General features: G+C 50.9%; 1 protein-coding gene across 3 annotated transcripts in view; it reads left to right on the top strand.

The window, feature by feature from the left end:
* Positions 1-262: 262 nt before the first annotated feature.
* The window catches only part of SCUBE2 (signal peptide, CUB domain and EGF like domain containing 2), a 65,640-nt gene continuing 40,260 nt past the window's right edge, over positions 263-25,642 (top strand). For all 3 annotated transcript variants that reach the window (XM_084893478.1, XM_084893477.1, XM_084893476.1), the window contains exons 1-9: positions 263-441; positions 1,629-1,751; positions 7,545-7,670; positions 12,876-13,010; positions 17,772-17,897; positions 20,836-20,952; positions 21,870-21,959; positions 23,037-23,153; positions 24,344-24,466. In XM_084893478.1, coding sequence (XP_084749604.1) covers positions 330-441; positions 1,629-1,751; positions 7,545-7,670; positions 12,876-13,010; positions 17,772-17,897; positions 20,836-20,952; positions 21,870-21,959; positions 23,037-23,153; positions 24,344-24,466 — 1,069 coding nt within the window. In that variant the 5' untranslated portion in view covers positions 263-329. The remainder of the gene's footprint in view (positions 442-1,628; positions 1,752-7,544; positions 7,671-12,875; positions 13,011-17,771; positions 17,898-20,835; positions 20,953-21,869; positions 21,960-23,036; positions 23,154-24,343; positions 24,467-25,642) is intronic.

The raw sequence follows: 25,642 nt of genomic DNA, 5'->3' as shown, positions 1-25,642 counted from the left end.
GGGTGCCCCATGCCGAGCAGCTCAGGTTGGCAGGCTGTCTGTCCTCCCAGGGGGGACCCTGCAGAGGGCACACGGGCAGGGCGGGAGGCTGAGCCTCAGCAGGATGGGAGTGCGGGTTGGGGGGGGCCCCAGATTTGGTCCCGGGCCCGGGGGCGGGAGGGGGCGCGGCCGCCCGCACGGACGGCCACCCCGGCCCCCGAGGCCGCGCCCCCTGCGCCCGGAGCGAGGGGCGGGCGGGGGAGGACCGTGCGAACGAGCCGGGCGGGCGGGGCCGGCGGTGTCAGCGGCGGCCGGGCCGCACTCCCCTCGGAGCCGCCGCCGCGCCTGCCATGGGGGCCGCGGGCCCCGGGGCGGCCCGGGCGCTGCTGCCGCTGCTGCTGCCGCTGCTGCTGCGGGCGGCGGTGCTGCCCGGCCCGGGCCGCGTCCCCGCGCCGCCCGAGGGTGAGTGTCCGCCCCGCGGGGCGCACCTGGCGGGTGGGGGTCCCCGCTTCCCCGGCGGCTCGGGCCCCGGACGGGGCTGCGGAGCTCCGCGTGGCCCCGCTCCCGGGGCCTCACCCCTTGGCCAGGCCGAGGCGCCACGACCGCGGGGGCGGGAGGCCGAGGGCCGGCCTCGGACCCCGGGCCGATGACAGTCCCGTCCGTCAGGGGCCCCGGACAGTGCCCGCCGGTCAGACGCTCCCCTGCCGAGCAGGGCGCAGGGCATGGGGGTCTCAGGTCCGGCTCCTCCTCGCCCAGATGGGGAGACGGGGACCGGGGCCGCGGCCAGGGCACTCCAGTCCGTGGGGCAGCTTTGCTCCTGCTCCCGCGGAGGCCCCGGGGGCTCTCCGGGGGCTTCGGGGTCGGATCCCGGGATGGATCTCTGTGCGGAGCAGCCGCTGCCGGAGGATCCCGGGATCCTGCAAGCAGCCGCCAGCCCGGCTCTGGGGCCGGCGTGGATGAGGACTCCGGACAGTCTTCGCTAACCCGACTCGAAATCCTTTCAAAACTTTTGTTTTTAATTAACCTCCTGGAGTGATGTCAACCAGGAAACACCCCTGCCAGGCCTGTGTCCAGGCTGAGAGGGCGAGCAGGGGCGCAGGGCGGTACCATTCCCTCTGGGCACCACCTGGGCGCCGGGGCGGTGCGCTCAGAGCCCCGGCCAGCCTTCTGCCCAGAGCATCCCCGAGAGGAAGCTGACGGACCCGCTCAGGTCTCCGATCACACCTGCAGGCATTTGCTGTTTCCTGCCCGTGTTCCGAGCCACGGGGCAGGGGCCCAATCTGTAATCAAGGTGGGGAGGCGGGCAGGAAACAGTGACAACCTGCAATGAAAGGAGAGAAACGTGGGGAGCACATCCTGGGAGACCCCTCCCCTCCCCGCGGGGGTCCTGGTCGGCCTCCTGGAGCGGGTGGCTCTGAGCTGAGGCTCCAAGGCGCTCGGAAAGGGTGGGGAGTATCGCAGTCGGAAGGGCCAGGCTGTGCCTGGAACCGCATGGCAAACGGGATGGTGCATCCCAGAGGCTCCCCGGCCGGTTCGCGGGTGGAGCGTGAAGGCGGGTGGGCGGGTGGGAGGTGATGGCAGAGAGGGGCCGGGGTCAGAGCACACAGGGCTCGGGGCACCCGGCCAGGAGCTGCCGTGCTCTTTTGCAGATGTGGACGAGTGTGCCCGCGGGCTGGATGACTGCCACCCCCATGCCCTGTGCCAGAACACGCCCACCTCCTACAAGTGCTCCTGCAAGCCTGGCTACCACGGGGAAGGCAGGCAGTGTGCGGGTAAGTGTCTCGGACACCATGGTGGTGGGCTGGCAGGGGACACTCCCCACCTCCTAGGCTCCTGTGGTGGCCACTCATGTCGCTGAAAGTCCTGCCGCTTCCCTGAGTCACTGCCCTTCCCCCCCCCCCCCCCCCTGCATCCTCCAGGGACTGGGGATCAGGCCTTCCTCAGAGCTGATCATACAGTTGACGTGGCTAGCTTCTAAAAAGGAAAAGAGGTTGTTTTAGTATCTTTTGGTGCCACTCAGTTTGGGGGCAGAAAGTCAGCAGGAGGCTGTGCTAGCCAGAGCAGCAGATCCCACTCTCCCCTCTGGGGTTTGCACCTTCTCTCTGGAGTCTGAGCGCCAGGGTCCTGCCCTCCCCTCCCCGCAGGCTCTGCAGCTCCACCTTGTCCCTGGCTCTGGGCGGCTTGGGGTTGTGACCCGCCACACTTGAGAGCTACCCCCGGGGCCTGCCTCGTCTGGAGCTGCCAGTTCACCCTGGAAAGATGTGTTCGGAAGGAGCCTGAGGTCTGGACTCCGCCACTTGGAGTCCTTGGCCCCTGGGGGTTAGCTCAGCGTCGTGAACTCTGAAGTTCAGAACCAGCTGGAGACTGTTCCTGGGGTTGGAAATCATAGCCTGTGGGAGTGGGCAGGGCTGCTTTTCAGGGAGTTCTGAGCCAACCCCACCCTTCATTTCACAGAGGAGAATGCTGAGGCCCAGGGGAGTCGGGAAAGGGCCTTGTGGCTAGGACCACACAATTAGCCCGCAGGTAAAAGGAAGTCAGATTTGCCCTCCAGCCCTGGCCCAGGCCCCATGTCCCTTTCTGTTCGCTCTTTGGTTGGGTGAGAAATCCTATTTTATGGTCTCCTTTTTGCTGAGGAGCAAAACTCCTGCCTCTTCCATCAGGGGAGGCATGCGCCTGGTCAGGTCACAGCAAGTGGGGTTGGCGGTCCATCCATAAAGGCCTTCTGTGTCTTCAAATTCATGTTTTCTCAGAGACAGACACCCATCTCTCTAACTGCCCTACATCATGGGAAGCCGAAAAGCTACCTCTCCCTGACACATCTGTGTGTCCTTCCATACCGCCCCCTCACCATCTTAAATATTTTTTAAAATATATTTTATTGATTTTTACAGAGAGGAGGAGAGAGGGATAGAGAGTTAGAAACATCGATGAGAGAGAATCATCGACCAGCTGCCTCTTGCACACCCCCTACTGGGGATGTGCCTGCAACCAAGGAACATGCCCTTGACCGGAATCGAATCCGGGACCTTTCAGTCTGCAGGCTGATGCTCTGTCCACTGAGCCAAACTGGTTTCGGCCATCTTACATATTTTATTGACAGTATTGGAATTCACATGTGTTGGTACCCTGCTTGGGGGGGAAATGTTCACTTTTTCATGGTGTCCTCTGGTCCCTGTGTCCTCTTTGGGGGCAGGAACCAGGCCACAGCTTCTTCCGGATAAAGCGCCTATTTAGTAAATGATGTTAAATGACAGGTGGCAAGAGTTTCCTTATTCTTAGCTGTTGGGTTATAATCGAAATTAAAATTGAATTGCTAACAGTTTGTAGTTGAAAAGTCTACTATTGATTTTAAAATAACAATTGATTCACTGGCATTGTTGCTTTTATGTACTTCAATTGCTATTTAACATAATATATGATTAGTGTCATAAAAAGTTAAGCAGCACAAAAATGAAAAAAAAAACAACACAACAAAACAAAACAGAAAATTTGTCCACAGGTAGTCACCAGTAACATGGAGCATATATTCTTTGCATTTCAAACTAAAACCCTAGGAGAGTTTGCTCTTTGAATACTTGCAATATGTATAAACCTAATGAGTAAGGACGTCCTGTTTAGTTTGGACTTCTTGGTACAGGAGTTTAGAAGGAGGATTGACAGGATTTAAAGATGTAACTCCTTTATGTGTGTTTCTTGGCTTATTAGTTTTTAAGTCTCTTGGGTCCAATCCAGGATATCATTTGCTCCTGTCTCCACAAACTTTTTTCTGCCCAAATGTTGGAGATGTGAAAGTGTGGGCCTTGGAAAGTCTTTTTAAAAAAAATTAAAAAAAATATATTTTATTGATTTTTTTTTTTTTTACAGAAAGGAAGAGAGAGGGATAGAGAGTTAGAAACATCGATCAGCTGCCTCCTGCTCACCCTCTACTGGGGATGTGCCTGCAACCAAGGTACATGCCCTTGACTGGAATTGAACCCGGGACCTTTTAGTCCGCAGATCGACGGTCTATCCACTGAGCCAAACCGGTTTCAGCTGGAAAGTCTTTTTTAAACAAGGTGATTCATAAGTGGCTTAAAGTATCTAAACATCTTTAGATAAAGATTTTTTATTTTAAATGATCTTTGCTTTTATCTCAGACTGCAGGGAGGGGATGTTTCAGTGGTCAGTAATCAGTATATGGTCCTTACTTTCCAGTTTAGGGAACTGAATTAAGTTTAACAAAAGTGAATGTGAACTTGACCTTTGTATAGGAGATGTATTTAAAAAATTTTTTTTTACTTACAGATTATTTTAGGCTTCAGAAACTTTGCAAAAATAGTGCAGAACTCATATGTGCCCTTCATTTATCTTACTCAAATATTAACAACTCATATAAATATAATACAGTATCAAAACCAGGAAATTAATATCTCCACAATATTAACTAAATTATAGACCATATTCAAATTTCACCTTGTTTTCTTTAAACATTCTTCTGCCCTAACCCCTCCCACCTGCTCCAGGATCCAGCTCGAAGTCCCACGTGACATTTACCTGTGGTCTCTCTGTCTCCTCCAGCCTATGACAGCCCCTCAGTCTTCCCTGGTCTTTCCTGCCACGGACATTTGACGAATACAGTTTAGTTCTTTTGTTTGCCTTATATTTCCTCATGATAAGCATTGATATGGCAGAAATTGAAAAGATAAGAGTTAATCCCTCCTCCTATTCCATTGCCCTGTTCTCATTCCTCCTTCTCTCCACCCCTTTCCCCACACGCTGTGGGTCGCCATCTCTGCGCTGTCTGTTTTTCTCATGATAAGAGTGTGGTTATGTGTTTGTAGTAAAACCACAGCGAAACGTTGACAAGGCTGCTGTGGAAGTGCCACTGTGCATCCCACCAGGAGCTCGCAATGGCAGCATGCTAACAGGTGATGATACCATTGACGCCTGGTGAAGACGGCATATTCTGGGTCTCTCCGCTGCAAACTCAGTATTTTTTCTTTCCATAGACACATGGCTTGGAGCCTATACACTCAGCCTACGCTAATATTCTGTTTCTTCTCAAGTTGTTGCCCTTGGGTTATAGAATCCAACTATGGATCTTGCCTGCAACAATTATTACTACGATGTTGCCTCTTGGTAATTTTGTATTTCCACTGTTCTTTATACACCTATTAAACTGGTATTCTTCTATAAGGAAGATTCCTTCTCCACAATTCATTCATGCATTGATTTCTATGTTTATGTATTTATGCCAGTATGTACTTGTGGATATTTATTTAATTACTAGAGGCCCAGTGCATGAATTTGTGCACAGCAATTGGGCTGATGGAGTGGGGGGCAGCCAGCCTGGGGAAGGGGCTGTGGGAGGTTGGCCAGCCACCGGGGGTGCGGGGTTGGGGGGAGGTTGGCTATGGGAATGCACTGATCACCAGGGGACAGCTCCTCCATTGAGCATCTGCCCCCTGGTGGTCAGTTATCATAATAACTGGTCAAGGTGTTGTTCAGTTGCTTAGGCTTTTATATATATATATATATTCCCCCCTATTTGTATATATATTTAGTTATTTATTTCTGGCTCAATTTTTTTTTTTTTGTGTGTGTGTGTGTGTGTGTGTGTGTGTGTGTGTAAGTAAGAGTGAGTTACACTGATACTTTGTTTTTTGTTTTTTAAAAATATATTTTATTGATTTTTCACAGAGAGGAAGGGAGAGGGATAGAGAGCCAGAAACATGATGAGAGAGAGATACATCGACCAGCTGCCTGCTGCTCACCCCCCATTGGGGATGTGCCCACAACCAATGTACATGCCCCTGACTGGAATCGAACCTGGGACCCTTCAGTCCGCAGACTGACGCTCCATTCACTGAGCCAAACCGGTTTCGGCTACACTGATACTTTGGATTCTAAAGCAATACTACAAGATTTATTTTAACCTCCTTTTTTGCTCATTCATAACTTCTTTCTCCAACGGAGAAACTTGGCTCAAATTGTTTCAGCTTTAGCCATTAGGAGCTCCATCACATTGTTACTTGTGTCCTTTTCACATGCCCCCGTCATTTTTATGAGAAATTCCTAATTTTCTGGCGCCACAAAATGCTCCAAACTCATCTTCTATTTTCCCCCACCCCAGCCCTGGAATCAACCACTTCTCCCAGGAGCCCTGATTCCTTTTATTGAAAAACGGTGTATAGAAACCAAGATCTGGATGTTTGCTGTTTCCATTGTTACTGGGTCATTGCTCCTGGGTCTTCTCAGTGGACAGAGCTAGAAAATATGCTAGTATGTATGTTTATTAGCCCCCCCCCCCACATCTCTATTAATTTTTTAAAGACATGTTTTTATTGATTTCAGAGAGAAGAAGGGAGAGGGAGAGAGAGAGGTAGAAACATCAATGATGAGAGAGAAGCATCAATTGGCTGCCTCATGCATGCCTCCTACTGGGGATCATGCCTGCAACCTGGGCATGTACCTGACTAGGAATTGAACCGTGACCTCTTGGTTCATGGGTTGATACTCAATCACTAAGCAATACCAGCCAGACTATTAATGTTTTATATCTAACTCTTGTGTGTGTGTGTGTGTGTGTGTGTGTGTGTAACAGTGAGTTACACTGATACTTTGGATTCCAAAGCAATACTACAAGATTTTTTCTAACCTCCTTTTTTGCTTATTCATAACTTCTTTCTCCAACAGAGAAACATGGCTCTTAGTATTTGAAATATATTTACCAATCCTAGTTTGTTCAAATCTAGTATACAAATTAAGTATTTGCAGAATTGCCTGTGAGTAAAACAGGTTTGGTCATTAGAGGACAGTCTTTGTATACAGCTGTTTTTGTTTTTAACCTTACAACAGCCAGTCCAGATATTATTTTTCAAAGTTACTTCGGCTAGTGTTTTTCTTCCCCATTCTCTTTAGTGTGGTTCTATTATAATACAGTAAATTTGTTTGTTCCCCCCTATTTGTATTCCATTTAAAATATATATATATATATATTTTATTGATTTTTTTTACAGAGAGGAAGGGGGAGAGATAGAGAGCTAGAAACGTCGATGAGAGAGATACATAGACCAGCTGCCTCTTGCACACCCCCTACCGGGGATGTGCCTGCAACCAATGTACATGCCCCTGACCGGAATCGAACTCTGGACCCTTCAATCCGCAGACCGACGCTCTACCACTGAGCCAAACCGGTTTCGGCTGTATTCCATTTTTTATGCCTCACTTCACCCCATCCCTGTTTCTTTTACTTAATATTATATCTTAGAAACCACTCCAAATCAGTCTATAGAGATTGTTACCATTGTTGTTTTTAACAGCTGCATAGTAATCTGTTGAGTAAATGTACCATAATTCTCCAATTACTCTGCTCTGACTTATAACCTCTGCATCTAAGTTGGTTTTAGTATTTTGTAATTACAAATGCTGTGTAAATAATTATTTGCATATTTACTTTCCTCTTGTTGGAGATGTGTCTTCAGGGTAGATTCCTAGACGTGGAGTGGCTGGTTTAAAGATAAATGCATAGTTCTCCATGCTAAAGAAATAGCATCTGACTGATTTACTTCTCTTTCATTCCTCAGACATTGATGAGTGTGAAAACGAACTCAAAGGAGGCTGTGTCCATGACTGTTGGAATATTCCGGGCAATTACCGCTGCACTTGTTTTGATGGCTTCATGTTGGCTCATGACGGTCATAATTGTCTTGGTAAGCACAACGGTTGGGAACGGCAGTTACCCTTTACCCTCCGGCACCCCCATCCTTGGTTCTCCTTTGATGAAATACTCATTAGAACAAAAAGGGGATCAGAGACTTGTGTTTTCTGGCCCCCTAGAAATCAGACTCTGATAGAAAACCCGGTAAAATATTTTAGTTTTAAAAAATATATATATTTTTATTGATTTCAGAAAGAAAGGGAGAGGGAGAGAGATATAGGAAACATCAATGATGAGAGAAAATCATTGATTGACTGCCTCCTGCACACCCCTCACTGGGGATCCAGCCCACAACTGACCGGGAATGGAACCATGACCTCCTGGTTCACTGGTCGACGCTCAACGACTGAGCCACGCTGGCTGAGCATATTTTAGTTTTTATTGTGATCATTCATAATATAAATCCTCCACTAGTCCAAGGAGATGGGCAGGCATCATCATTACTACTCACTGACTTTTTAGCATTGACTTGTCACCTTTAAGATCTTTGATTTTGTGTTAAAAGGGTCTTGACTTATACCCTTTTCTGCTGTAGGTGTCTCTGTTCTAGAATTAGGTAAAATTACTTGTCCCGAAGAATCCGAGTGTGTGCTTGAATCTCAGCCAGGTAGACCCTCCCCTCTTTTTTTCTTGAAATAGAGAGAAATTCAAACAGAAACCTTCCATCAACATCCTTCTAAGTATTCCACTAAACAGAAACATCTGTTGGAGTTTCAGTCCCCGAGTTAGGGACTATAAGTGGTGTTTACATTGGTTTCTTATGCCCGGAATGAAACAGAACTTAGAAATAGCAGGCCATTGGGTAGGGCTGTGGGATGGACAGCCTTGGAGGATGCCGTACACCTGGCAGGCAGGTATTTTGGTCTGTTCGCACTGGAAGGCTGCTGTCATCCGCTGTGTGGGAACACGTGGTGGGAGACAGCTGGCATCGGGTTCCTTTGACACTGGTGGCCCCTCATGGGGCTGACCCGCTGATGTCCACTGGGCTGACCGAGGCCCTGGCCCTGTGGGGGCGGCTGTGCGATGCTCCCTCCCAGTGCAGTGGGGATAGCCACTTGGTCGAATGCTTTGAGGTCAGCACAGACGTCACCGATAAGGACGGGCAGCATTTGTGTTTGTGGGGGGTATTTTCCTTTGGGACTCACATTTCCTGTGACCTTTATCCACTTCAGTGTCACCTGGGGCCTCATCCTGCCGGTGGCCTGGGTAGGCGGTCAGGCGTTGGGTCAGCCACTTGGCTTGCTGGAGGGCTGGCGGATCGGGAAGCCCTTTTCAAACTTTAGGCCATCAGTATCACATTAGAGACAATCCTGAGAGCAGCAACACATTGAGATCAATGAAAAACTCAAAAAGAGGAAACCACTTTCAGTGTATATTTGCTGGGAAGCATACAGTGTGTTTGTACAGTGTGTTTGTTGATTTTTGTTTTGTTGGTACCATTTTCTGGGGGTGGGGGGGCGGAAATCTCACATTTCCCTCTGATTTGCCAACAGCGGCATTTTGAGGACTTGGATCTGATAGCAGACCCAGTCATCAGAGTTATGCTCACACACACAGCCTGGGAGAAGCGTGAGCTTCCTAAGAAGCCAAACCATCCAGGAGTTAGGACCCGGGCCAGGGGTGGGGTGGGGGCTGGTTCTGAGCACAGGCCCCACTCAGAAACCCTGAGGCCTGGTCCTTCCTTGCCTGGCCGCTAACACAAGCTATTTCAGCAGACTATCTCCATTTCCCGCCCCGGGGGGCCTCTCTGTGGGCTTTGTAGCAAGGATGTGCTCTGAAGAAAGGTCCTGAGCATCCACGGACCCTCCCTGAACAGACTGAGGATTCTTTACCAGGAAGGCACGGGAAAACCAAGTGGTTCACTAGGAAGGGCAGGACAGCGTGCACAGCACAGACCTCTCTGCCAGCTCACCTGGGAGCGGCCGAAGCCCTGTGACCAGGACCGAGCTCAGAGCCGGGACGGCTCAGGAGTGGCCGCTTCCTGTGCTCTGTGGGATGAGCCCTCACCTCTCCCGGCCCCACTCCCCACCCCTTAGCCACAGGCGTACCAGCCAGAACCTACAGAGTGAAACACCACTGAGCCCTGGCGCTCAGCCCAGAGTCCTCCAGGATCCGAACTGCCTGTGAGCCTGAAAAATGAAACGCAGCCCTCCGCCCCGCCCGGCCGCCCGCGCCCCGTTTCTGTCTGCTGAGCGCCTGGGCGCCGGGCGGCGCTCCTGGGGGTTGTAGCAGCGGCTCTCCGCGCTGGCTGCCCATCGGAATCACGTGGGGAGTTTTAGAACAACACCGTGGCCGCTGTGGCCGGTGTGGCTCAGGCGGTTGGAGTGTTGTCCCAATACCAGAAGGTGGTGGGTTCAAGTACTGGTCAGGGCACAAAATCTCTGCGTGCACGCCGGAGGCAATCAATAGATGTTTCTCTCTTCCCTTTCTCTCTCCCTCCTTCCCTCCTTTCCCTTTCTCGCTCTAAAAATCAATAGAAATGTGTCCTCAGGTGAGGATAACTAACTAACTAACTAAATAGGGGTGTCGAACTCAATCAGAGAAGGGGCCAAAATCTAAAATCCAGCCTAAATCGCGGGCCGAATGGTTTACTGAACAGTCATAAACTGACAATGTCATAAACTGACAGCGGAGTGCAGTGATGACAGCGAGGTGTGGGCCACATTGCAAGGCCTGGCGGGCTGGATTTGGCCCGCGGGCCTTGTGTTTGACACATGTGAACTAAAACAACACCATGGCCTAGGTCTCACCTAAGACTACGTCTATTCGTGTCTCAGAAGGCAGATTCGGGCCTCAGGGTTCTAACATGCAGCCCCGGGTATACAATCCTGCTTTACAGTCCGGAGAAACTCACCAGCCTTGTGATACCCACGTGTGAACACACGCACTCCGTGTTAAGTCCATCAGAGTTAATGACACGTTTCTGATTGCTTTGGCGAAAGGGAAGGGTGGGTGAAACCTGGGCTGGGGGGTGGCAGCTCCGAGGGGAGCACACCTTTCCCCAGCGGTAACGCAGGATTTGGGGTTCAGGGAGGCAGATCCCCCCGGCTCCCGTGAGTCCGCGCTGAGGAACACCCAGGCCAGGTGCGCTCACCCTCAGGAATGTGCTCCCTTCGCCCTCTGGCACGAGGAGGGCACGTTTGTTAGGCTGCCGGGGATGGCTCTGGGCCCATCAGTTTAGAAAGGCATCTGCTCCGTGTGGGAAGACCGATGCGGCAAGATCTGAAGCTTGAAACCAGATAACAGATATTTAAATGTGAATTTTCTTGTGACGAATGTGCCCAGGAGCTAGCGATAGGCACGTGGGAAATCAGGCTGGCGGGGGCGGGGAGGGGGAGAAACGGCTTTTAGATCAGCCTTCTCCCCAGCCTCTCCCATGTCCGAGGCGTCTCTGGAAGTTTCCTCTTCTCGGCTCCGGTGGTGCTGTGCTCGCCTGCTTGCTGTCCATGCCCTGGGCGGCCTGGGTGCCGCTGCAGGTTGCAGGCTGTGCTAATAAGACACACATCTTGGTCCTTAAGGAGTTTGCCATCCGATGGAGATAAATAAGTAAAAGATTTTAGGGGTCAAAGGTACAAGTTAAAAAAAAAAAAAAGATTTTAAGCCAAAACCGGTTTGGCTCAGTGGATAGAGCGTCAGCCTGCGGACTGAAAGGTCCCAGGTTCGATTCCAGTCAAGGGCATGTACCTTGGTTGCGGGTATATCCCCAGTGCGGGGTGTGTAAGAGGCAGCTGATCGATGATTCTCTCTCATCGATGTTTCTAACTCTCTATCCCTCTCTTCCTCTCTGTAAAAAAAAAAAAATCAAAAAAATATATTTAAAAAAAAAGATTTTGAGACTGCAGTTCGGTAAGTATATGATGAAGCCACATGCATGTGACTCCGTGGGAGGAAAGTCCCCTCTCCCCCCCCGAGGGGTGGCCCTGGGGGGGGCATCCCCTCCCTGCATTTCTGATGGTCCATCTCGGGGGCTCCCGATTCCGCCTCTGGCTCCCTTCCCGCTCCCTCTCTCCCTCCCCTCCCTCCCGTCTCATGTACATTCACCCGTATCGGGCCATCACAAGCACATGTGCCGTCTTTGCCACACCAGGCGTAGGTTTCCCACCACCTGCAGCCCTTCCCCGGGTGGGGGTCAGCCAGTCTCCACCCCATCTCCACACCCAGCGCTGCATCTCTCCGTGCTTCTTAGCCACCCCACCACCTGCCCCCACGGCTCGCTGCCCTGCAGGCACCTGCCCACAGCCTCTTATTCTTCCTCCGCATCCCCCCTGCCAGGCCCACCGGTCCCCACCGTCCCCACCGGTCCCCACCGGTCCCCACCGCCCCGGGCATGGCTGTTCCAGGCACTCGTGTGAAGCCGGACCCCAGGTTTTCGATTCTTCCCCTTCCCTGTGTCCTTCCCTCAGTGGCTGGGCTGCCTTGTTCCTCCCAACATGGGGGTCCGCCACCCTGCTCCCGAGGGTCCCCATGGCCTCCCAAACCACGTAGGGCCTCCTTGGCTTGTTATTCAGGGTCCTTTGCAGTGTGACCCCGAATCTACTTCCCAGTTCTCTCCTGCAACTTCCCTGCTTGTTGTACCCATGCTCCATCCAGCCCAGGGGGGTGACCCGCCGCTGCTGGAACAGACCCCGTGCTCCCTGGCCTCCCGGCTGGTTCTCACGCTCCTTCTTCTGCCAGGAACCCCTTCTCCTGGTTTGTAATTGAAGAAATCCTGCAGGGCCCCGCATCCCTCACCAGCTTCTCCACAAAACCCATCCTGACACCCGCAACCACAGGCGACCTCTCTTTCCTCTGTGCCACCTTTGACCGTCTCTCAGGATTGCTTGTGCATTTGTCTCTTCCCGGAAGGACGTGCTCCGGAGGGAAGGATTGGATCTCACTCCTTTACCTTACGTTCTACTGCCTCCCCGAGCACCGTGCTTTGGAAAGAGAGGGTGTTCCATCAGTATTTCCTGAATCAGTTCTCTTGTGTGCATATGGAGGGCCTTGTCTTAAGTGAGCCCCAGACCCGTGAGGGCTGGTTAGTCATCTGGGGGTCCCACTGGCTCCCATCCTTAGAGCTGCTGTGGGAATGGGAAGAGGGAATGGGAAGAGGGACCTTATCTCTGCTCAGGAGGAATCCCAGAGCTGCCTGCTGGGCTGGGCTGGGTGGGGCGCTCAAACAGTCCCCCAAGCGGAGGCTGAGCCTTCTCCCCTGCAGACGTGGACGAGTGCCTGGACAACAACGGCGGCTGCCAGCACACCTGCCTCAACGCCCTGGGGAGCTACGAGTGCCGCTGCAAGGAGGGCTTCTTCCTGAGCGACAATCAGCACACGTGCATCCACCGCTCCGCAGGTACCGCTGCCGCCGGGGGCGGGGCCTAAAGGGGCGGGGCTTGGGAGGGGCGGGGCCACGCCTAGGACTCCCCCACCAGCTCGGGCCCAAGGAGGTCTGGAGGCTGAGGACACGCAGGCTCTGCTGCTGGGTACCCAGGCTTCTCCTTCACCTGGAAAACAAGTGGCTGAGCGCTGAGGTCTCTTCAAAAGTCCCAGTCTCAGATTCTAATCTCTGAGAAGAGTGCATTGCAAACACGACTAGATGTCTCAGGGGAAATGGACATTCTGCCAAGTTTTTCAGAAACGGTGCCGCAAACCACAGCACCAAGTGCGAGCCTGCTCCCTGCCCGGGGCGGTTGGGGAAGGGCCGGGCCTTCCCGGGCTTTGCCCCGTGTTGCCCGCCGGCTAGGTCTGCCCTTCCCTGTGTTTTGCATTTTTGAACTCTGAGCCTCTGAGGCTCCAGGGGCAGGGGCACTTCCCCGCCTCCAGTCCCCCCAGGCTTGAGCTCCCTGTGCCGCCTTTTCCTTCACCCATGCCACCACTTACCATTCCTCCACACATTTGCAGAAGACTCCTTCGATGGCCGTCTTTTTATTCTTGTTTTCTTCCTCTCTTCCTTCAGTGGGCTCTTGGGAGGGCGGAGGGTTGAGGGCCTGTGGCCAGCCAGCCACTCTTAATCAAATGACGGGCGTTCGGTTACGCTCTGCTTTTTCTCAAGCCGGGCAATCACACATGGGTGGCTGCCCTTCTCCTCCCAGGCTGGCCTGTGCCTGCTCTCAAAGGAAGGGCCCTACTATTGACTCCCTTTTAATAACTTAAGAATGAGGCCATTCTCCGTTCTCCCATTACTGACGCACAGATTTGTAGTTTTATTGTTTTAATTGTGGTTTCGGTGGCTTTTCAGGGGTTTCTTTGGGGAAGATGACTTCTGCCTCATTTTCTAAGCAGGATGGCTCCTTCCTTATAGCTCACTGGAAAGTCTGTGTGGGTGCCAAGCCGGGTCAGAGAACGCACGGGGGGCCATGGGCTCGATGGCTCTCACCACCCGCTGGGTCACCGGCAGTGTCTGAGCAGGGTTCCCGCGCTATGCCTCTCAGCCCGCAGCTCTCTGCCCCCTGCGGGCTGGAAGGAGCGGCAGGTGGCTTTCATTTTCCCGCTGGTGTCTCTGGACTCTCGGGTGAGCTCTGCGTCTGGGAGAATTAAGGTGCCAGCAGCATAGGTGATCTGGTCTCAGAACATCTCCCCTTTGGTTGCTCAAAGCTGCTTCCTGCACCCTCGTAGGTTTGGCTCAGTGGATAGAGCACCGGCCTTGAAGACCAAAAGGTTCTGGGTTCGATTCCGATCAAGGGCACGTGCCTTGATTGCAGGCTTCTCCCCAGGCTGGGCCCTGGACTGGGCTGGTATGGGAGGCAGCCAGTGGTTGTGTTTCTCTTGCATCGACGTTTCTCTCTGTCTTTCCCCCGCTCCCTTCCACTCTCCCTAAAAGTCTGTGGAAAAATATCCTCGGGTGAGGATCAGCAAAACAAAACAAAAGCTGCTTCCTGAGAAGTCACCCTGGGAGGGAGATGGGCACCTATAGGTCAAGCCATTGCTTGAACAACCCCTTTCCCCCCAGGGGGTCCCACTGGTTCACAAGGCCACGCGTCCTGAGCCCTGGAGCTTCCAGAGCGGTGGCCTCTCTTTCCCCTCGGGCAAGCCCTCCAGGCTGACTCCAGACCCTGGCTCCTCGCACAGAAGTCCACACTAACCTGTGTTTTCTACGTTTTCTGTAATTCAGACATTCTTGGAGCCCCCGAAGAGCACTTAAAATGAGTGTATTTGTCTGGAACTAAAACCAAAGTCCAAGAATTTGAGCTGTGGTCTGGAAGCGCGCGGGGATTTTCTGTTGTGCTTCGCCCCGGCGGCTTGGCAAACGCACACCCGTGTGAGCCAACAGGTTACAGGCTCTGCGGCGGCTCCCCTTCCGCCCTGCGGTTTAACTCTTCAAACAGAACAAGCTCTACAAGGCGCTCCTTTAGGATTTCCTCCTTGACAGGCACGTTAAACGCTTAGAAACGGTATTAAAACAGACTTTAAAACCCACGGTGGATGCCCAAAAAGTGGCGAAAAGAAGGGAGCACTGCAAGTGAGCATTTTCTAGCGTTGCTGTTGTTTTCGGTAATTATTCACCGGATGTTCTTCGATCTATTAGGGCAGTGTTTCCCAAACTTCTCCAGAGCACTTGTTAAGTATACAATTTTTACCTATAAGTTCCCAAAAATTCTAGTTTAGCACTTCTTAGTTGGGATTTGGGAATCTGTATTTTAACAACTCCACCAGGTGATTCTCATCATGAGAGAAATTTGGGAAGCACTGTATTAGGGGATCCTAATAGCTGATTCTGAGGGGAAGCTTACCGGTAAGCGATCGATTTAATTCTCAGAGACCCCGAAGCTCTGCCAGAGAGGCTGTGTGTTCTCACCCATGTAAGGGGGGTGGGCTGGAGAGAGAGACGGCGCCCCGGCCTGCCTTTGTCCCTATTCATGGTGCTCAGGTTCTCCAAAGGAGCATCCCTCTTTGGTTTTGTCTGCTCGGAGCTATTGTTAGATGTTGGTATTGCCCCGTTGGCAGGGCATGTTTTTATTCGACTTTCAGAAGTATTCTTCATTGAGACCCTGAGCCTGGGGACCGCCAGAATGGGGCATTTCCAGTGTGTCTGAGCTGTTTTCCTCTTGGGGAACAGACAACCCTAACTCGACTGCCAGGCCCGTTTCTGGGGAGCCAGGACCAGGACCTCGGGTGGCTGGGCCTCCTGGTGCGGGCCAGCCCACGGGCCTCCCCAGCTGTGTGCTTGTTCTGAGCCAGGCTGCTCCGAATGGCTCCGGGCCGCCCCTCGAAAAGCCCCCAGCATCTCAAGAGCCACTGAAAGCTCCACTGGTCTCCTGGTAAGTTTAGGTCCAGCTTGATAGGATAGGACCGTGGTCGGCACACTGCAGCTCGAGAGCCACATGCTGATCTTTGGCTCCTTGAGCGTGGCTCTTCCACAAAATGCCACAGCCTGGGAGAGTCTATTTTGAAGAAGTGGCATTAGAAGAAGTTTAAGTTTAAAAAATTTGGCTCTCAAAAGACATTTCAGTCGTTGTACTGTTGATAGTTGGCTCTGTTGGTGAATGAGTTTGCCGACCACTGTCCTAGGCAGACAGGACACTGCTTCCAGAGGCAGCTCTTGGCACCGGGAGAAAATTACGTCTTTGGAAATCACCAGATTTCAAAGAGCCTGCCACTGACCCAGTGCAAGCCTCTCTGTGTCAATTGACAGTAGCCCCTGGCCTGGGCACATGAGTCCCAGCACCTGCCCGCTGACAGAGTGCTGGTGTTCAAACAGCTCGTAACCGGCAGATAAAAACCAAGGTGGCGTTAGGAGACTGTGGGATGGATTAACCGCTGCACTGCCTTTTGGAATATGAATGGCATCTGTTTGTAGTAAACATTTATCCCAGTGAAGCGTAGGTTGATGGCTCTGCAGTAGAACTGGAGAGAGATGACTCGACTTCAGTAGAACCCAGGGGCTAAGGTTTTGGGGGCACAGAACAGAACAGTGTGGGATCCTAGTGGAATGGAAACCTTTTGTACTTACATTTAAAACAGCGCTACTTCCAGATTAGAAAGCATCTTGTTAGTAGAGAGCCAATGAGAACAAAACCCCTGCTCGCAAAGATGTCTTAGAGTTGTGTGGCACCGATTCGAAGAAGCATCACGTGAGTGCGTACTTAATAACGTGCCACGAACTGAGCCGGCGTTGGGAGAATGCTCTTGGTCCATGGTCGGCAAACTGCGGCTCACGAGCCACATGCGGCTCTTTGGCCCCTTGAGTGTGGCTCTTCCCCAAAATACCACGGCCTGGGCGAGTCTATTTTGAAGAAGTGGCGTTAGAAGAAGTTTAAGTTTAAAAATTTTGGCTCTCAAAAGAAATTTTAATCATTGTACTGCTGATATTTGGCTCTGCTGACTAAGGAGTTTGCCAACCACTGCTCCTGGGTATGGCGATAGTTCCTCTGGAGTGCCGCACTACAATGCTGCCAACCGCAGGGAGTACGCTTTGCTGTGGCCCCATCATTTCCATGTCTGTCTAACCTCCCGGGACAAGAACCACCTGAACCCCTTCCCGCCACAAGATTGGCCTAAGGCAACTTACACCCGACCTGAAAGAATTATACCGCAGCCAAGGCAAACCACACGTAGGAGGCCTCTCTCTGTTCCCTTCGCTGTCGTGTTGTTGTATGACACAGCTAGGAGCTTGAGCCTCATGCCTGCTGAGGGGACGGGGAGAGGCAGGGACTAACTGAGGTGGTCCCAGCAGAGAGGCCCCTGCACAGATGTCCCCGTGGTGGGGCCAGAACATGGTGGTCACAGTCACCTCCCGAGTGTGGATTTGGTTGGGGGTAGAGAGGAGGGCTGGAATTTCCTGAAAATCGTCTTCAAAAGGATGTGAAAATCCTGGGCCTCTGCTTCAGTCTCTCCGCAGGTTTTCCTGGGGGCACTCCTCTTCTCTCTGCGTCTCTGACCGGCATTGGTAACCGGTTCCTGGGGTCAGCAGGCTCTGACTCCATCCGGGCGGGAGCTTTGTTTTTGGAGGATGGAGACGTCTTATCTCTTGGGTGACATAGGACATTTTTCATGTCTCTGTTGATTGACCTGCCTTGATGTTAATGACATATTCTTTAAAAAACATGGGGCTGCTGGAGACCTGGGCAGGCAGGCCCGGGGCTCACCGTTGGCCCCATGCTGCTCTGTTTTGCAGAGGGTCTGAGCTGCATGAACAAGAACCACGGCTGCAGTCACATCTGCAAAGAGGCTCCCAAGGGCAGCGTCGCCTGCGAATGCCGGCCTGGCTTCGAGCTGGCCAAGAACCAGAGGGACTGCGTCTGTAAGTATAGACTGGCGCACACCCGGGCTGGGCACCTTCCCGCCAGCATCAGAAATGCCTCCTCATGGCACTGCGGCAGCAGGGAAGGCAGCGGGCCTGAGACTCTGGCCTCCCTGAGGGCTCGCTCACTGCGCAAGGGTGGCCCCGAAAGGAGAGGGAAGGGGTGCTTTTTTATGGAACCAATCAGAAGGAAGTGGAATTCAGGAGTAAGGAGTGTGAGTGTTGAGGCCTGTGCATCCCCATTCCCACAGAATAAAATCAAACTTACTCCCCTGGGAGGCACGGTTCGTTGCCACCTGGTCCCTGCTTCTCTTGGATGTGTGTCCGCCTCTCCTTGCCTTCCAGAGATCAGCCCATGTTCTCTCAGGCCCACAAGCCTTTTCCCGGCACTCCGCCCTTCCTGGCTTGGTGAACTCTCGCTCAGCTTTTAATATCCTGCCTAACGTCTAATCATGACAAGGGTAGTGGCTACCTTTGGGGCGTGGGCATTTATTATGTGCAAAGTCTCGCCCAAAGATGTATCACGTCCCATTTATTTTTAAAAAATATATTTTTGTTGATTTCAGAGAGAAAGGGAGTGAGATAGATAGATAGATAGATAGATAGAAACATCAATGATGAGAGAGTATCATTGATTAGCTGCCTCCGGCACGCCCCCTACTGGGATTGAGTGCGCATCCTGGGTACATGCCCTTGAACAGAATCAAACCCTGGACCCTTTAGTCCACAGGCTGATGCTCTATCCACTGAGCCAAACCAGTCAGGGCATCATGTTCCATTTAATTCTTACAGTCACCATGCTAGGAGCTAAGCATTATTCTCATTTTTAGTTGAGAAAATTGTGGAGATGGTAAAGCGACAAGGTCACGCGGGGAATGAGTGAAAAAATTAGGATTCAAGTGTGGGTCCGCCTACCTCTAGGGCCTGCACTCTTAGTCGCCATGCTCTCCTGCCTCTGAATCCTCCCCAGGGCCTCCCACAGCAGACTCACACGTAGGGTTTTTAGATTGTGTATTTATGTTTGTCTGCCCAACTATTAGTCCCTCTAAGTCAGGACCTTGTCTTACTTTTGCCTCTCAGTCTTCTCCTGGTGCCCACCACAGGCTGTGCTCGAGCCACATCGTCTACATTAATGGATCGATAAATGGTGCGCACAGTCCAGACACAGCTGCCACACGATGGCGAATACAGTCATAGAGCTCCCATGGATAGCAGGAAGCAACTGTCCCTTCCAGGTGTTCCTCAGCCACCCGTTAGGCCAGCGGAAACGCGGCCGGTCCCTTCAGGAACTCTGCCCAAAGCTGGGCCCTTCTAGAAGCTCCTGCAGTTTGCTAGGGGGTGGTTTACAGGGAGTAGACTGCAGTGGTTAAGAGGCGAGGAGACAGTTGTTTGTTTTTTAATCTCTGCATTCCTTTTTATTTTTGTATTTTTTAAATTAAAATAAAAGTTTCAGTTGCACAGTATAATGGTTTGAGATGAGACAGCTTTGCCGGGGAGAGACTTCTTTCCACCGCCCCATCACAAAGCCGTGCAGCCTGGAAGCCTGCGGCCCAGGGCTGGTGCCACCATCACAGACGACTTCTGACAGGCTCTGGGGGGCCAAGGGGGGACGGAGGCCGCAGTGAGGCTGTCCCGGGGTGTCCGTGGCTGGGCAGAGCGAAGAGCACCTGTCCTGGCTCCAGGTCTCTCCAAAGGAGGACCCAGGCCCCACAGGACCTGTGCGGGGGGAAGGTGGGGGAGTCTCAGCCGGCCAGTTTCCCGGGGACCAGGAGAATCTCTGAAAGCGTATTTTAAAAAAATATATATTTTATTGATTTTTTACAGAGAAGAAGAGAGAGAGAGAGAGTCAGAAATATTGATGAGAGAGAAACACCGATCAGCTGCCTCTTGCACACCCCCCACTGGGGATGTGCCCGCAACCAAGGCATATGCCCTTGACCGGAATCGAACCTGGGACCCTTCAGTCGCCAGACCGACACTCTATCCACTGAGCCAAACCGGTTTTGGCAGAAAGCTTTTTTTTTTTTTTTTTTTTTTTTTAAGAAAGTAAAATGTTTTTAAGATGCCACTGCTCAAATAATATTATAATTAGAAAAGATCCAGAATTCTGCCACATCACCAGATGTTTCAGTTTTTTCATTTTCCCACTTAGTTGTTCACAGGCACGACACAATATTGATATGACCATGTTCATAGAACAGTCTCTCACATCACAAATATTCATTCCGTTCTCTTAGATTAGAGAAATCGCGAATGCTTATGTAAGAGTTCAAACAGTCCAAGACGTCTAAGACCTTCTCCCTCTCATTTCCTTTGTTAGAGGTAACCACTGTTCTGTTTGATGAGAGGACGGTGGCTGCTGCTGCTGCTGCTGCTTCTTCTTCTTCTTCTTCATGGCTTGTCATTAATACATTCATCCATAGTCTGTGTAATTACTGCTTAATATTGCATTAATTATGTGCAAGGAATCATCCTTTCCTCTGCTTACCCCCCTTTCCTAACTAACCCAGATGGAATCCGATTTGAGCACATACGTACAAATTAAGTATTATCTGCTCCAGACACAGAGTGATGATGCGCCTCCCAGGGCCCCATGCCGCTGTGTGTATGCAAACTTCTCCCGACAGAGCAGAGCAGCAGTCTCAATAATTTCCCTTAAACAGTGAAAATCCCCACCCACCCCACCCATCTTCACCTACGATATAACTTTGCACAGACCTGTCATTCAGCTTTTCTCCATTTCGCACTGTGACTACCTGTTCACCTAGACAGAGACAAGGTCTGCGTCAAGCTGGCTCTTTCACACATGGTGCCTGGCACACACTCTCTCTGTTGTGCTCATGTCCTGACTGACTGAGAAGCAGAGTTTTCTGGAGCAAACACAGCCCTGATGACGGAAATCTCAGTGCTTTATTGTATGGACACGTTTTCCTCTCAGTGACTTGTAACCATGGAAACGGTGGGTGCCAGCACTCCTGTGAGGACACAGCTGAAGGCCCAGAGTGCAGCTGCCATCCACAGTACAAGATGCACACCGATGGGAGGAGCTGCCTGGGTGAGTGGTGACCCTCATACTGGGTGAGGGTCTATCCCAGCCTGCCCATCCCTGACCCTAACCCTGACCCTAACCCTTATCCTCACTCTACCCCTAACCCTAACTAACTCTAACCCTAACCCTCACCCTCATCTTAACCCTAACCCTCACCCTCATCTTAACCCTAACCCTCACCCTCAGCCTTACCTCACCCTCATCCTACCCCTAATTCACTCTAACCCTCACCCTCACCCTAACCCTCATCATAACCCTAACCCTCACCCTCGCCCTCATCCTCACCCTCACGCTATCCCTAATTCTAACCTTCACCCCCACCCTCACCCTCATCCTAACCCTAACCCTCACCCTCACCCTAACTCTCACCCTAACCAATTATTAAGGGTGTTTAGCACCAGATGCAGATATTTGCAATGCATTTGGCCCCAAATGGGTCCTGTGCACGTGGCAGTGGGAGTGGTCTGGGGTCTAGGGTCCCTCTCTCCATGTGCGACCTTTCACCTCTCCTGAATGAGGCTCCTCCTGAGGAGACTGAACAGCACATCCCAAGGGGCTAGGGCGATGCCAGGCTGAAGCTGCGGGGACGACACGGTGGCCTCTGTGGTCTGCGGGAGCCAGGGCTGCCTATGGGACGCCTGCCCGGTCTTGCATGGCGTGTCCCTGGCTGGGCTGAGGGCCCTGGCGTGAATCTGAAGCTTGCATTCTCTGGCGTCTCTTTGGTCAGTGCAATAGGCTTCAGAAATCTTTCCATATTATTCACCAAGGCTCTGCACGCTCTGAGCGTGCTGCGTTTCCCACAGCGCCTCGTTACCACACATTATTATCGAGTGAACAGGCGCATTTCTCACATTGTTCTCACGTCTGGGATTTCAGCGGAAGTGGTTGTGCAGGGGATGAGTAATCTGACTCATTTCTTGTAGAGCGAGAGGACCCTGCCCTGGAGGTGACGGAGAGCAATGCCACGTCGGTGGCGGACGGGGATAAACGGGTGAAACGGCGGCTGCTCATGGGTAGGCAAGACCCCTCACGCTCGCTTCATGCCCACGCTCATTGTCCATTTCCCTCCCAGTGTACCCCATCGGGCCTGAACCTGGGACCCATGTGCCCTCAGACTAGCTGGACCGGGGTCAGCAGTTCCTGTCAAGCCGGGGTGTATCTGATCTTCACCCACCGCTGTTTAGTCATCGCCGAGACCGTGGTGTTGTGGGAAGAGCACCAGCCCCGCGATCAGAATAACTGGGCTAGTGTCCCAGCGCTGCCCCAGCTAACTGTGACCCTGGGCACACTGCCCTGAGCCTTGTCTCCCTTTAGTCTTTCTTTACAAAACTTGTACTAGGACCTACCTCGTAGGGTTGTCAGGAAGCTCAGTTAAGATAATAATATGCACAAGTGCCCAGAGTCCAATGCCTGAGACCTAGTGGGTGTGCAGTAACATGCGGTTACTCAGAATGGCAGTTCCCATCCTTCTTGGCAACTGTGAGCAGAGAGGCGTGTCAGGCAGCCCCTCGCAGCATGCTGCTGTGTCTGTTATTTTTGTCCGCTGCATCTCCTCTTTCTGACTGCAGCCATGTTAGCGTCAGGAGAGGTGAATTGATGTTTCTCTGTCTCTCTCTTCCTTTCTGAAATCAATTATATATATTTAAAAAGACTTAATAAGGACTACAAGGCTTATAAAGAGATACATCATGTCCTTGTTTCCTAACTCACATTTTCTTTAGCCCATTTGCCAGAGGCAATGATTTTTTAAAAATATATGTTTATTGATTTCAGAGAGGAAGAGAGAGGGATATATATATATATATATATATATATATATATATATATATATATATATCAATGATAAGAGAGAACCATTGATCAGCTGCTTCTGCATACTCCACACTGGGCATTGAGCCTACAACCTGGCATGTGCCCTGACCAGGAGTTGAACATGACCTCCTGGTTCATAGGTCAATGCTCAACCACTGAGCCACATCAGCTGGGCATCTTTGTTAAATACTATTAGTACTGCACCAATATCTTCCTCCTCTCACCTGTGTTAGCACTTCTTTAGGAAGCTAACTGCCTTTTTCTTACTTCCTTGTCAGAAACGTGTGCTGTCAACAACGGAGGCTGCGACCGCACCTGTAAGGATACCTCGACCGGTGTTCACTGCAGCTGTCCCGCGGGATTCACGCTCCAGCTGGACGGGAAGACCTGCAAAGGTGCCTGTGCCGCTCCATGCTGCGAACGTGCAGGGATAGAGGCAGCTCTTCTCCTCACACCCCTGGACTGACTCCAGACTGGCTCATGATTCATATTGATACAAGCCATTCTCCCCTAGCTAGGAGAAGGTTATAATTGAGTGAGCTTAATTAGAACCATCTTAATTGCACTAACGGTTGAGAAGGTCAGCTTCTACGTGTATCACACAATCCATTTCAGTCCATGGCCTTATTAGACAAAGGCAGAAGTTCAAGGGAACATTTGTAGGAGATACTATCAACATATCATAAATAACAGCCTCGAGATTATGTAAATACCAGCCAAGATTGTTATCCAGAGAACTTAATTAATAACTATGCCTTTAACTTTTACTGATAGAGACCCTGATGACCTACTAGTATTTCATGGGCAAGACTACAAAGGCTTAGTTCTTTAACATGATAAACAGTAGGTAACCAGTTACCAGATGAAACTTAGAACAGATAAGATTTATTTGAGTATCAGGAATCATTTAAAAGCATGAAGGCTATTTGATTGTTGTGTAATTTGCCAAAACAAATGTTCTATTTCCTTATGACTTTAATGATTAAACTGGAGTGGAAAGTATACCTGAGGGAGCCACCTTATCTTTTATTTATTTATTTATTATATATATTTTATTGGTTTTTTTTTTTACAGAGAGGAAGGGAGAGGGACAGAGAGTTAGAAACATTGATGAGAGAGAAACATCGATCAGCTGCCTCCTGCACACCCCCTACTGGGGATGTGCCTACAACCAAGGTACATGCCCTGGAACGGAATCAAACCTGGAGCCCTTCAGTCTGCAGGCCGACGCTCTATCCACTGAGCCAGACCAGTTAGGGCGAGAGCCACCTTATCTCGGGAGAGCAGTGCAAGGATGAGAATACAACAGGACATCACCATTCTTTCCGATCGATTGTTTCCTAATGCTGGTCAAGGGCAGTGTAAGTCACAGTTCTCAAGGGGTCTAGGTTCTTGTCTTTCAGGATTGGTTAAGCCAGACCAGAAAACACATGTAAGATTGAAAACATCAGCGAACATTCTAAAGTGCTTCGATGGGTCTGTTTTTGTTTCAGGGAACCATAAACCACACACAATAGTACTTCAGGGACTTGTGGAAAACAAGGCAGGTATTGCTGTCTGATTTGCCGATGCTTGCCTGTTACAGATATTGATGAGTGCCAGACCCGCAATGGAGGTTGCGATCATTTCTGCAAAAACACCGTGGGCAGTTTTGACTGCAGCTGCAAAAAGGGATTTAAATTATTAACAGATGAGAAGTCTTGCCAAGGTATGTGCTGAAACATAGCTGTGCTGTGCTGGGCCCCGTGGTTGGAGCGGAGAAAACGAGACCCCGCCCTGGCAGACACTGGCTCGCTGGGCTTCTCAGCCGAGTCATTAATCCCACCTCCAGCCTGTGCCTCACTGAATTCATCTACCCTGTTTCCCCAAAAATAAGACAGTGTCTTATATTAATTTTTGCTCCCAAAGATGCGCTAGGTCTTATTTTCAGGGGATGTCTTATTTTTCCATGAAGAAGAATACGGTACACATTTATTGTTAAATGAAAATAAAGGAAATGTATTACCTGTATACGGTACGGTAGTACGGTAGTTGTCAACACAAACCAGACAAACTGTGAATCCCTACAGTATCAAGAATGTATTCATTTATTCAATAACAGTCATGTTATTGAATAAATGAATATTCATCATCTTCTGGAACATCAGCATAACAATCCAATTCCTGAATTTCCTGGTGAATTTCTTGTGACTCCATTTCTTTCAGAATCAGTGGGCCAAATCTCTCATGTTTGCGGGGGGAGGGCTTATTTTCGGGGGGATGCCTTATATTTCACTCAGAAGGAAACCTGTAAGTAGGTCTTATTTTCGGAGGATGTCTTATTTTCAGGGAAACATGGTATTAGGTAGAATGAAATCACTGATATATTTTGGAAATTAGTCTGTGAATGACTAGAGAATACTTCAGAGAACCTACGTGGTGTGATGAGAGCAGAGGTCTAACCTGATGCTAGAGATGCATTGGATCACAGGATGCAAATGGTTGTATTAGGACACATGTGTCAAACACAAGGCCCGCGGGCCAAATCCAGCCCGCCAGGCCTTGCAATGTGGCCCGCACCGCGCTGTCATCACTGCACTCCGCTGTCAGTTTATGACATTGTCAGTTTATGACTGTTCAGTAAACCATTCGGCCCACGATTTAGGCTGGATTTTAGATTTTGGCCCCTTCTCTGATTGAGTTCGACACCCCTATATTAGGATGTTGAGATTATGAAAATTTCCCCTTTTTTAAAGTTTCTTTTAATGTTATGGATTTTATAAAAAAAAATTTGATGGCAAAATATGTAGATTTAGTTAACATGCTTTTCCCAGCAAAATCTTGGGGTTAACCCATAATCAAGGTCATGAACTAGTTGGTCTCTTCCTTGTAGCCCTTGTTTGTA

The sequence above is a fragment of the Pipistrellus hanaki genome (assembly GCF_964339955.1).
Source record: "Pipistrellus hanaki genome assembly, chromosome: 9".
NCBI lineage: Eukaryota > Metazoa > Chordata > Mammalia > Chiroptera > Vespertilionidae > Pipistrellus > Pipistrellus hanaki.
Note: the sequence above shows the minus strand (reverse complement) of the source record. Positions and strands in the feature narration are given on the sequence as shown.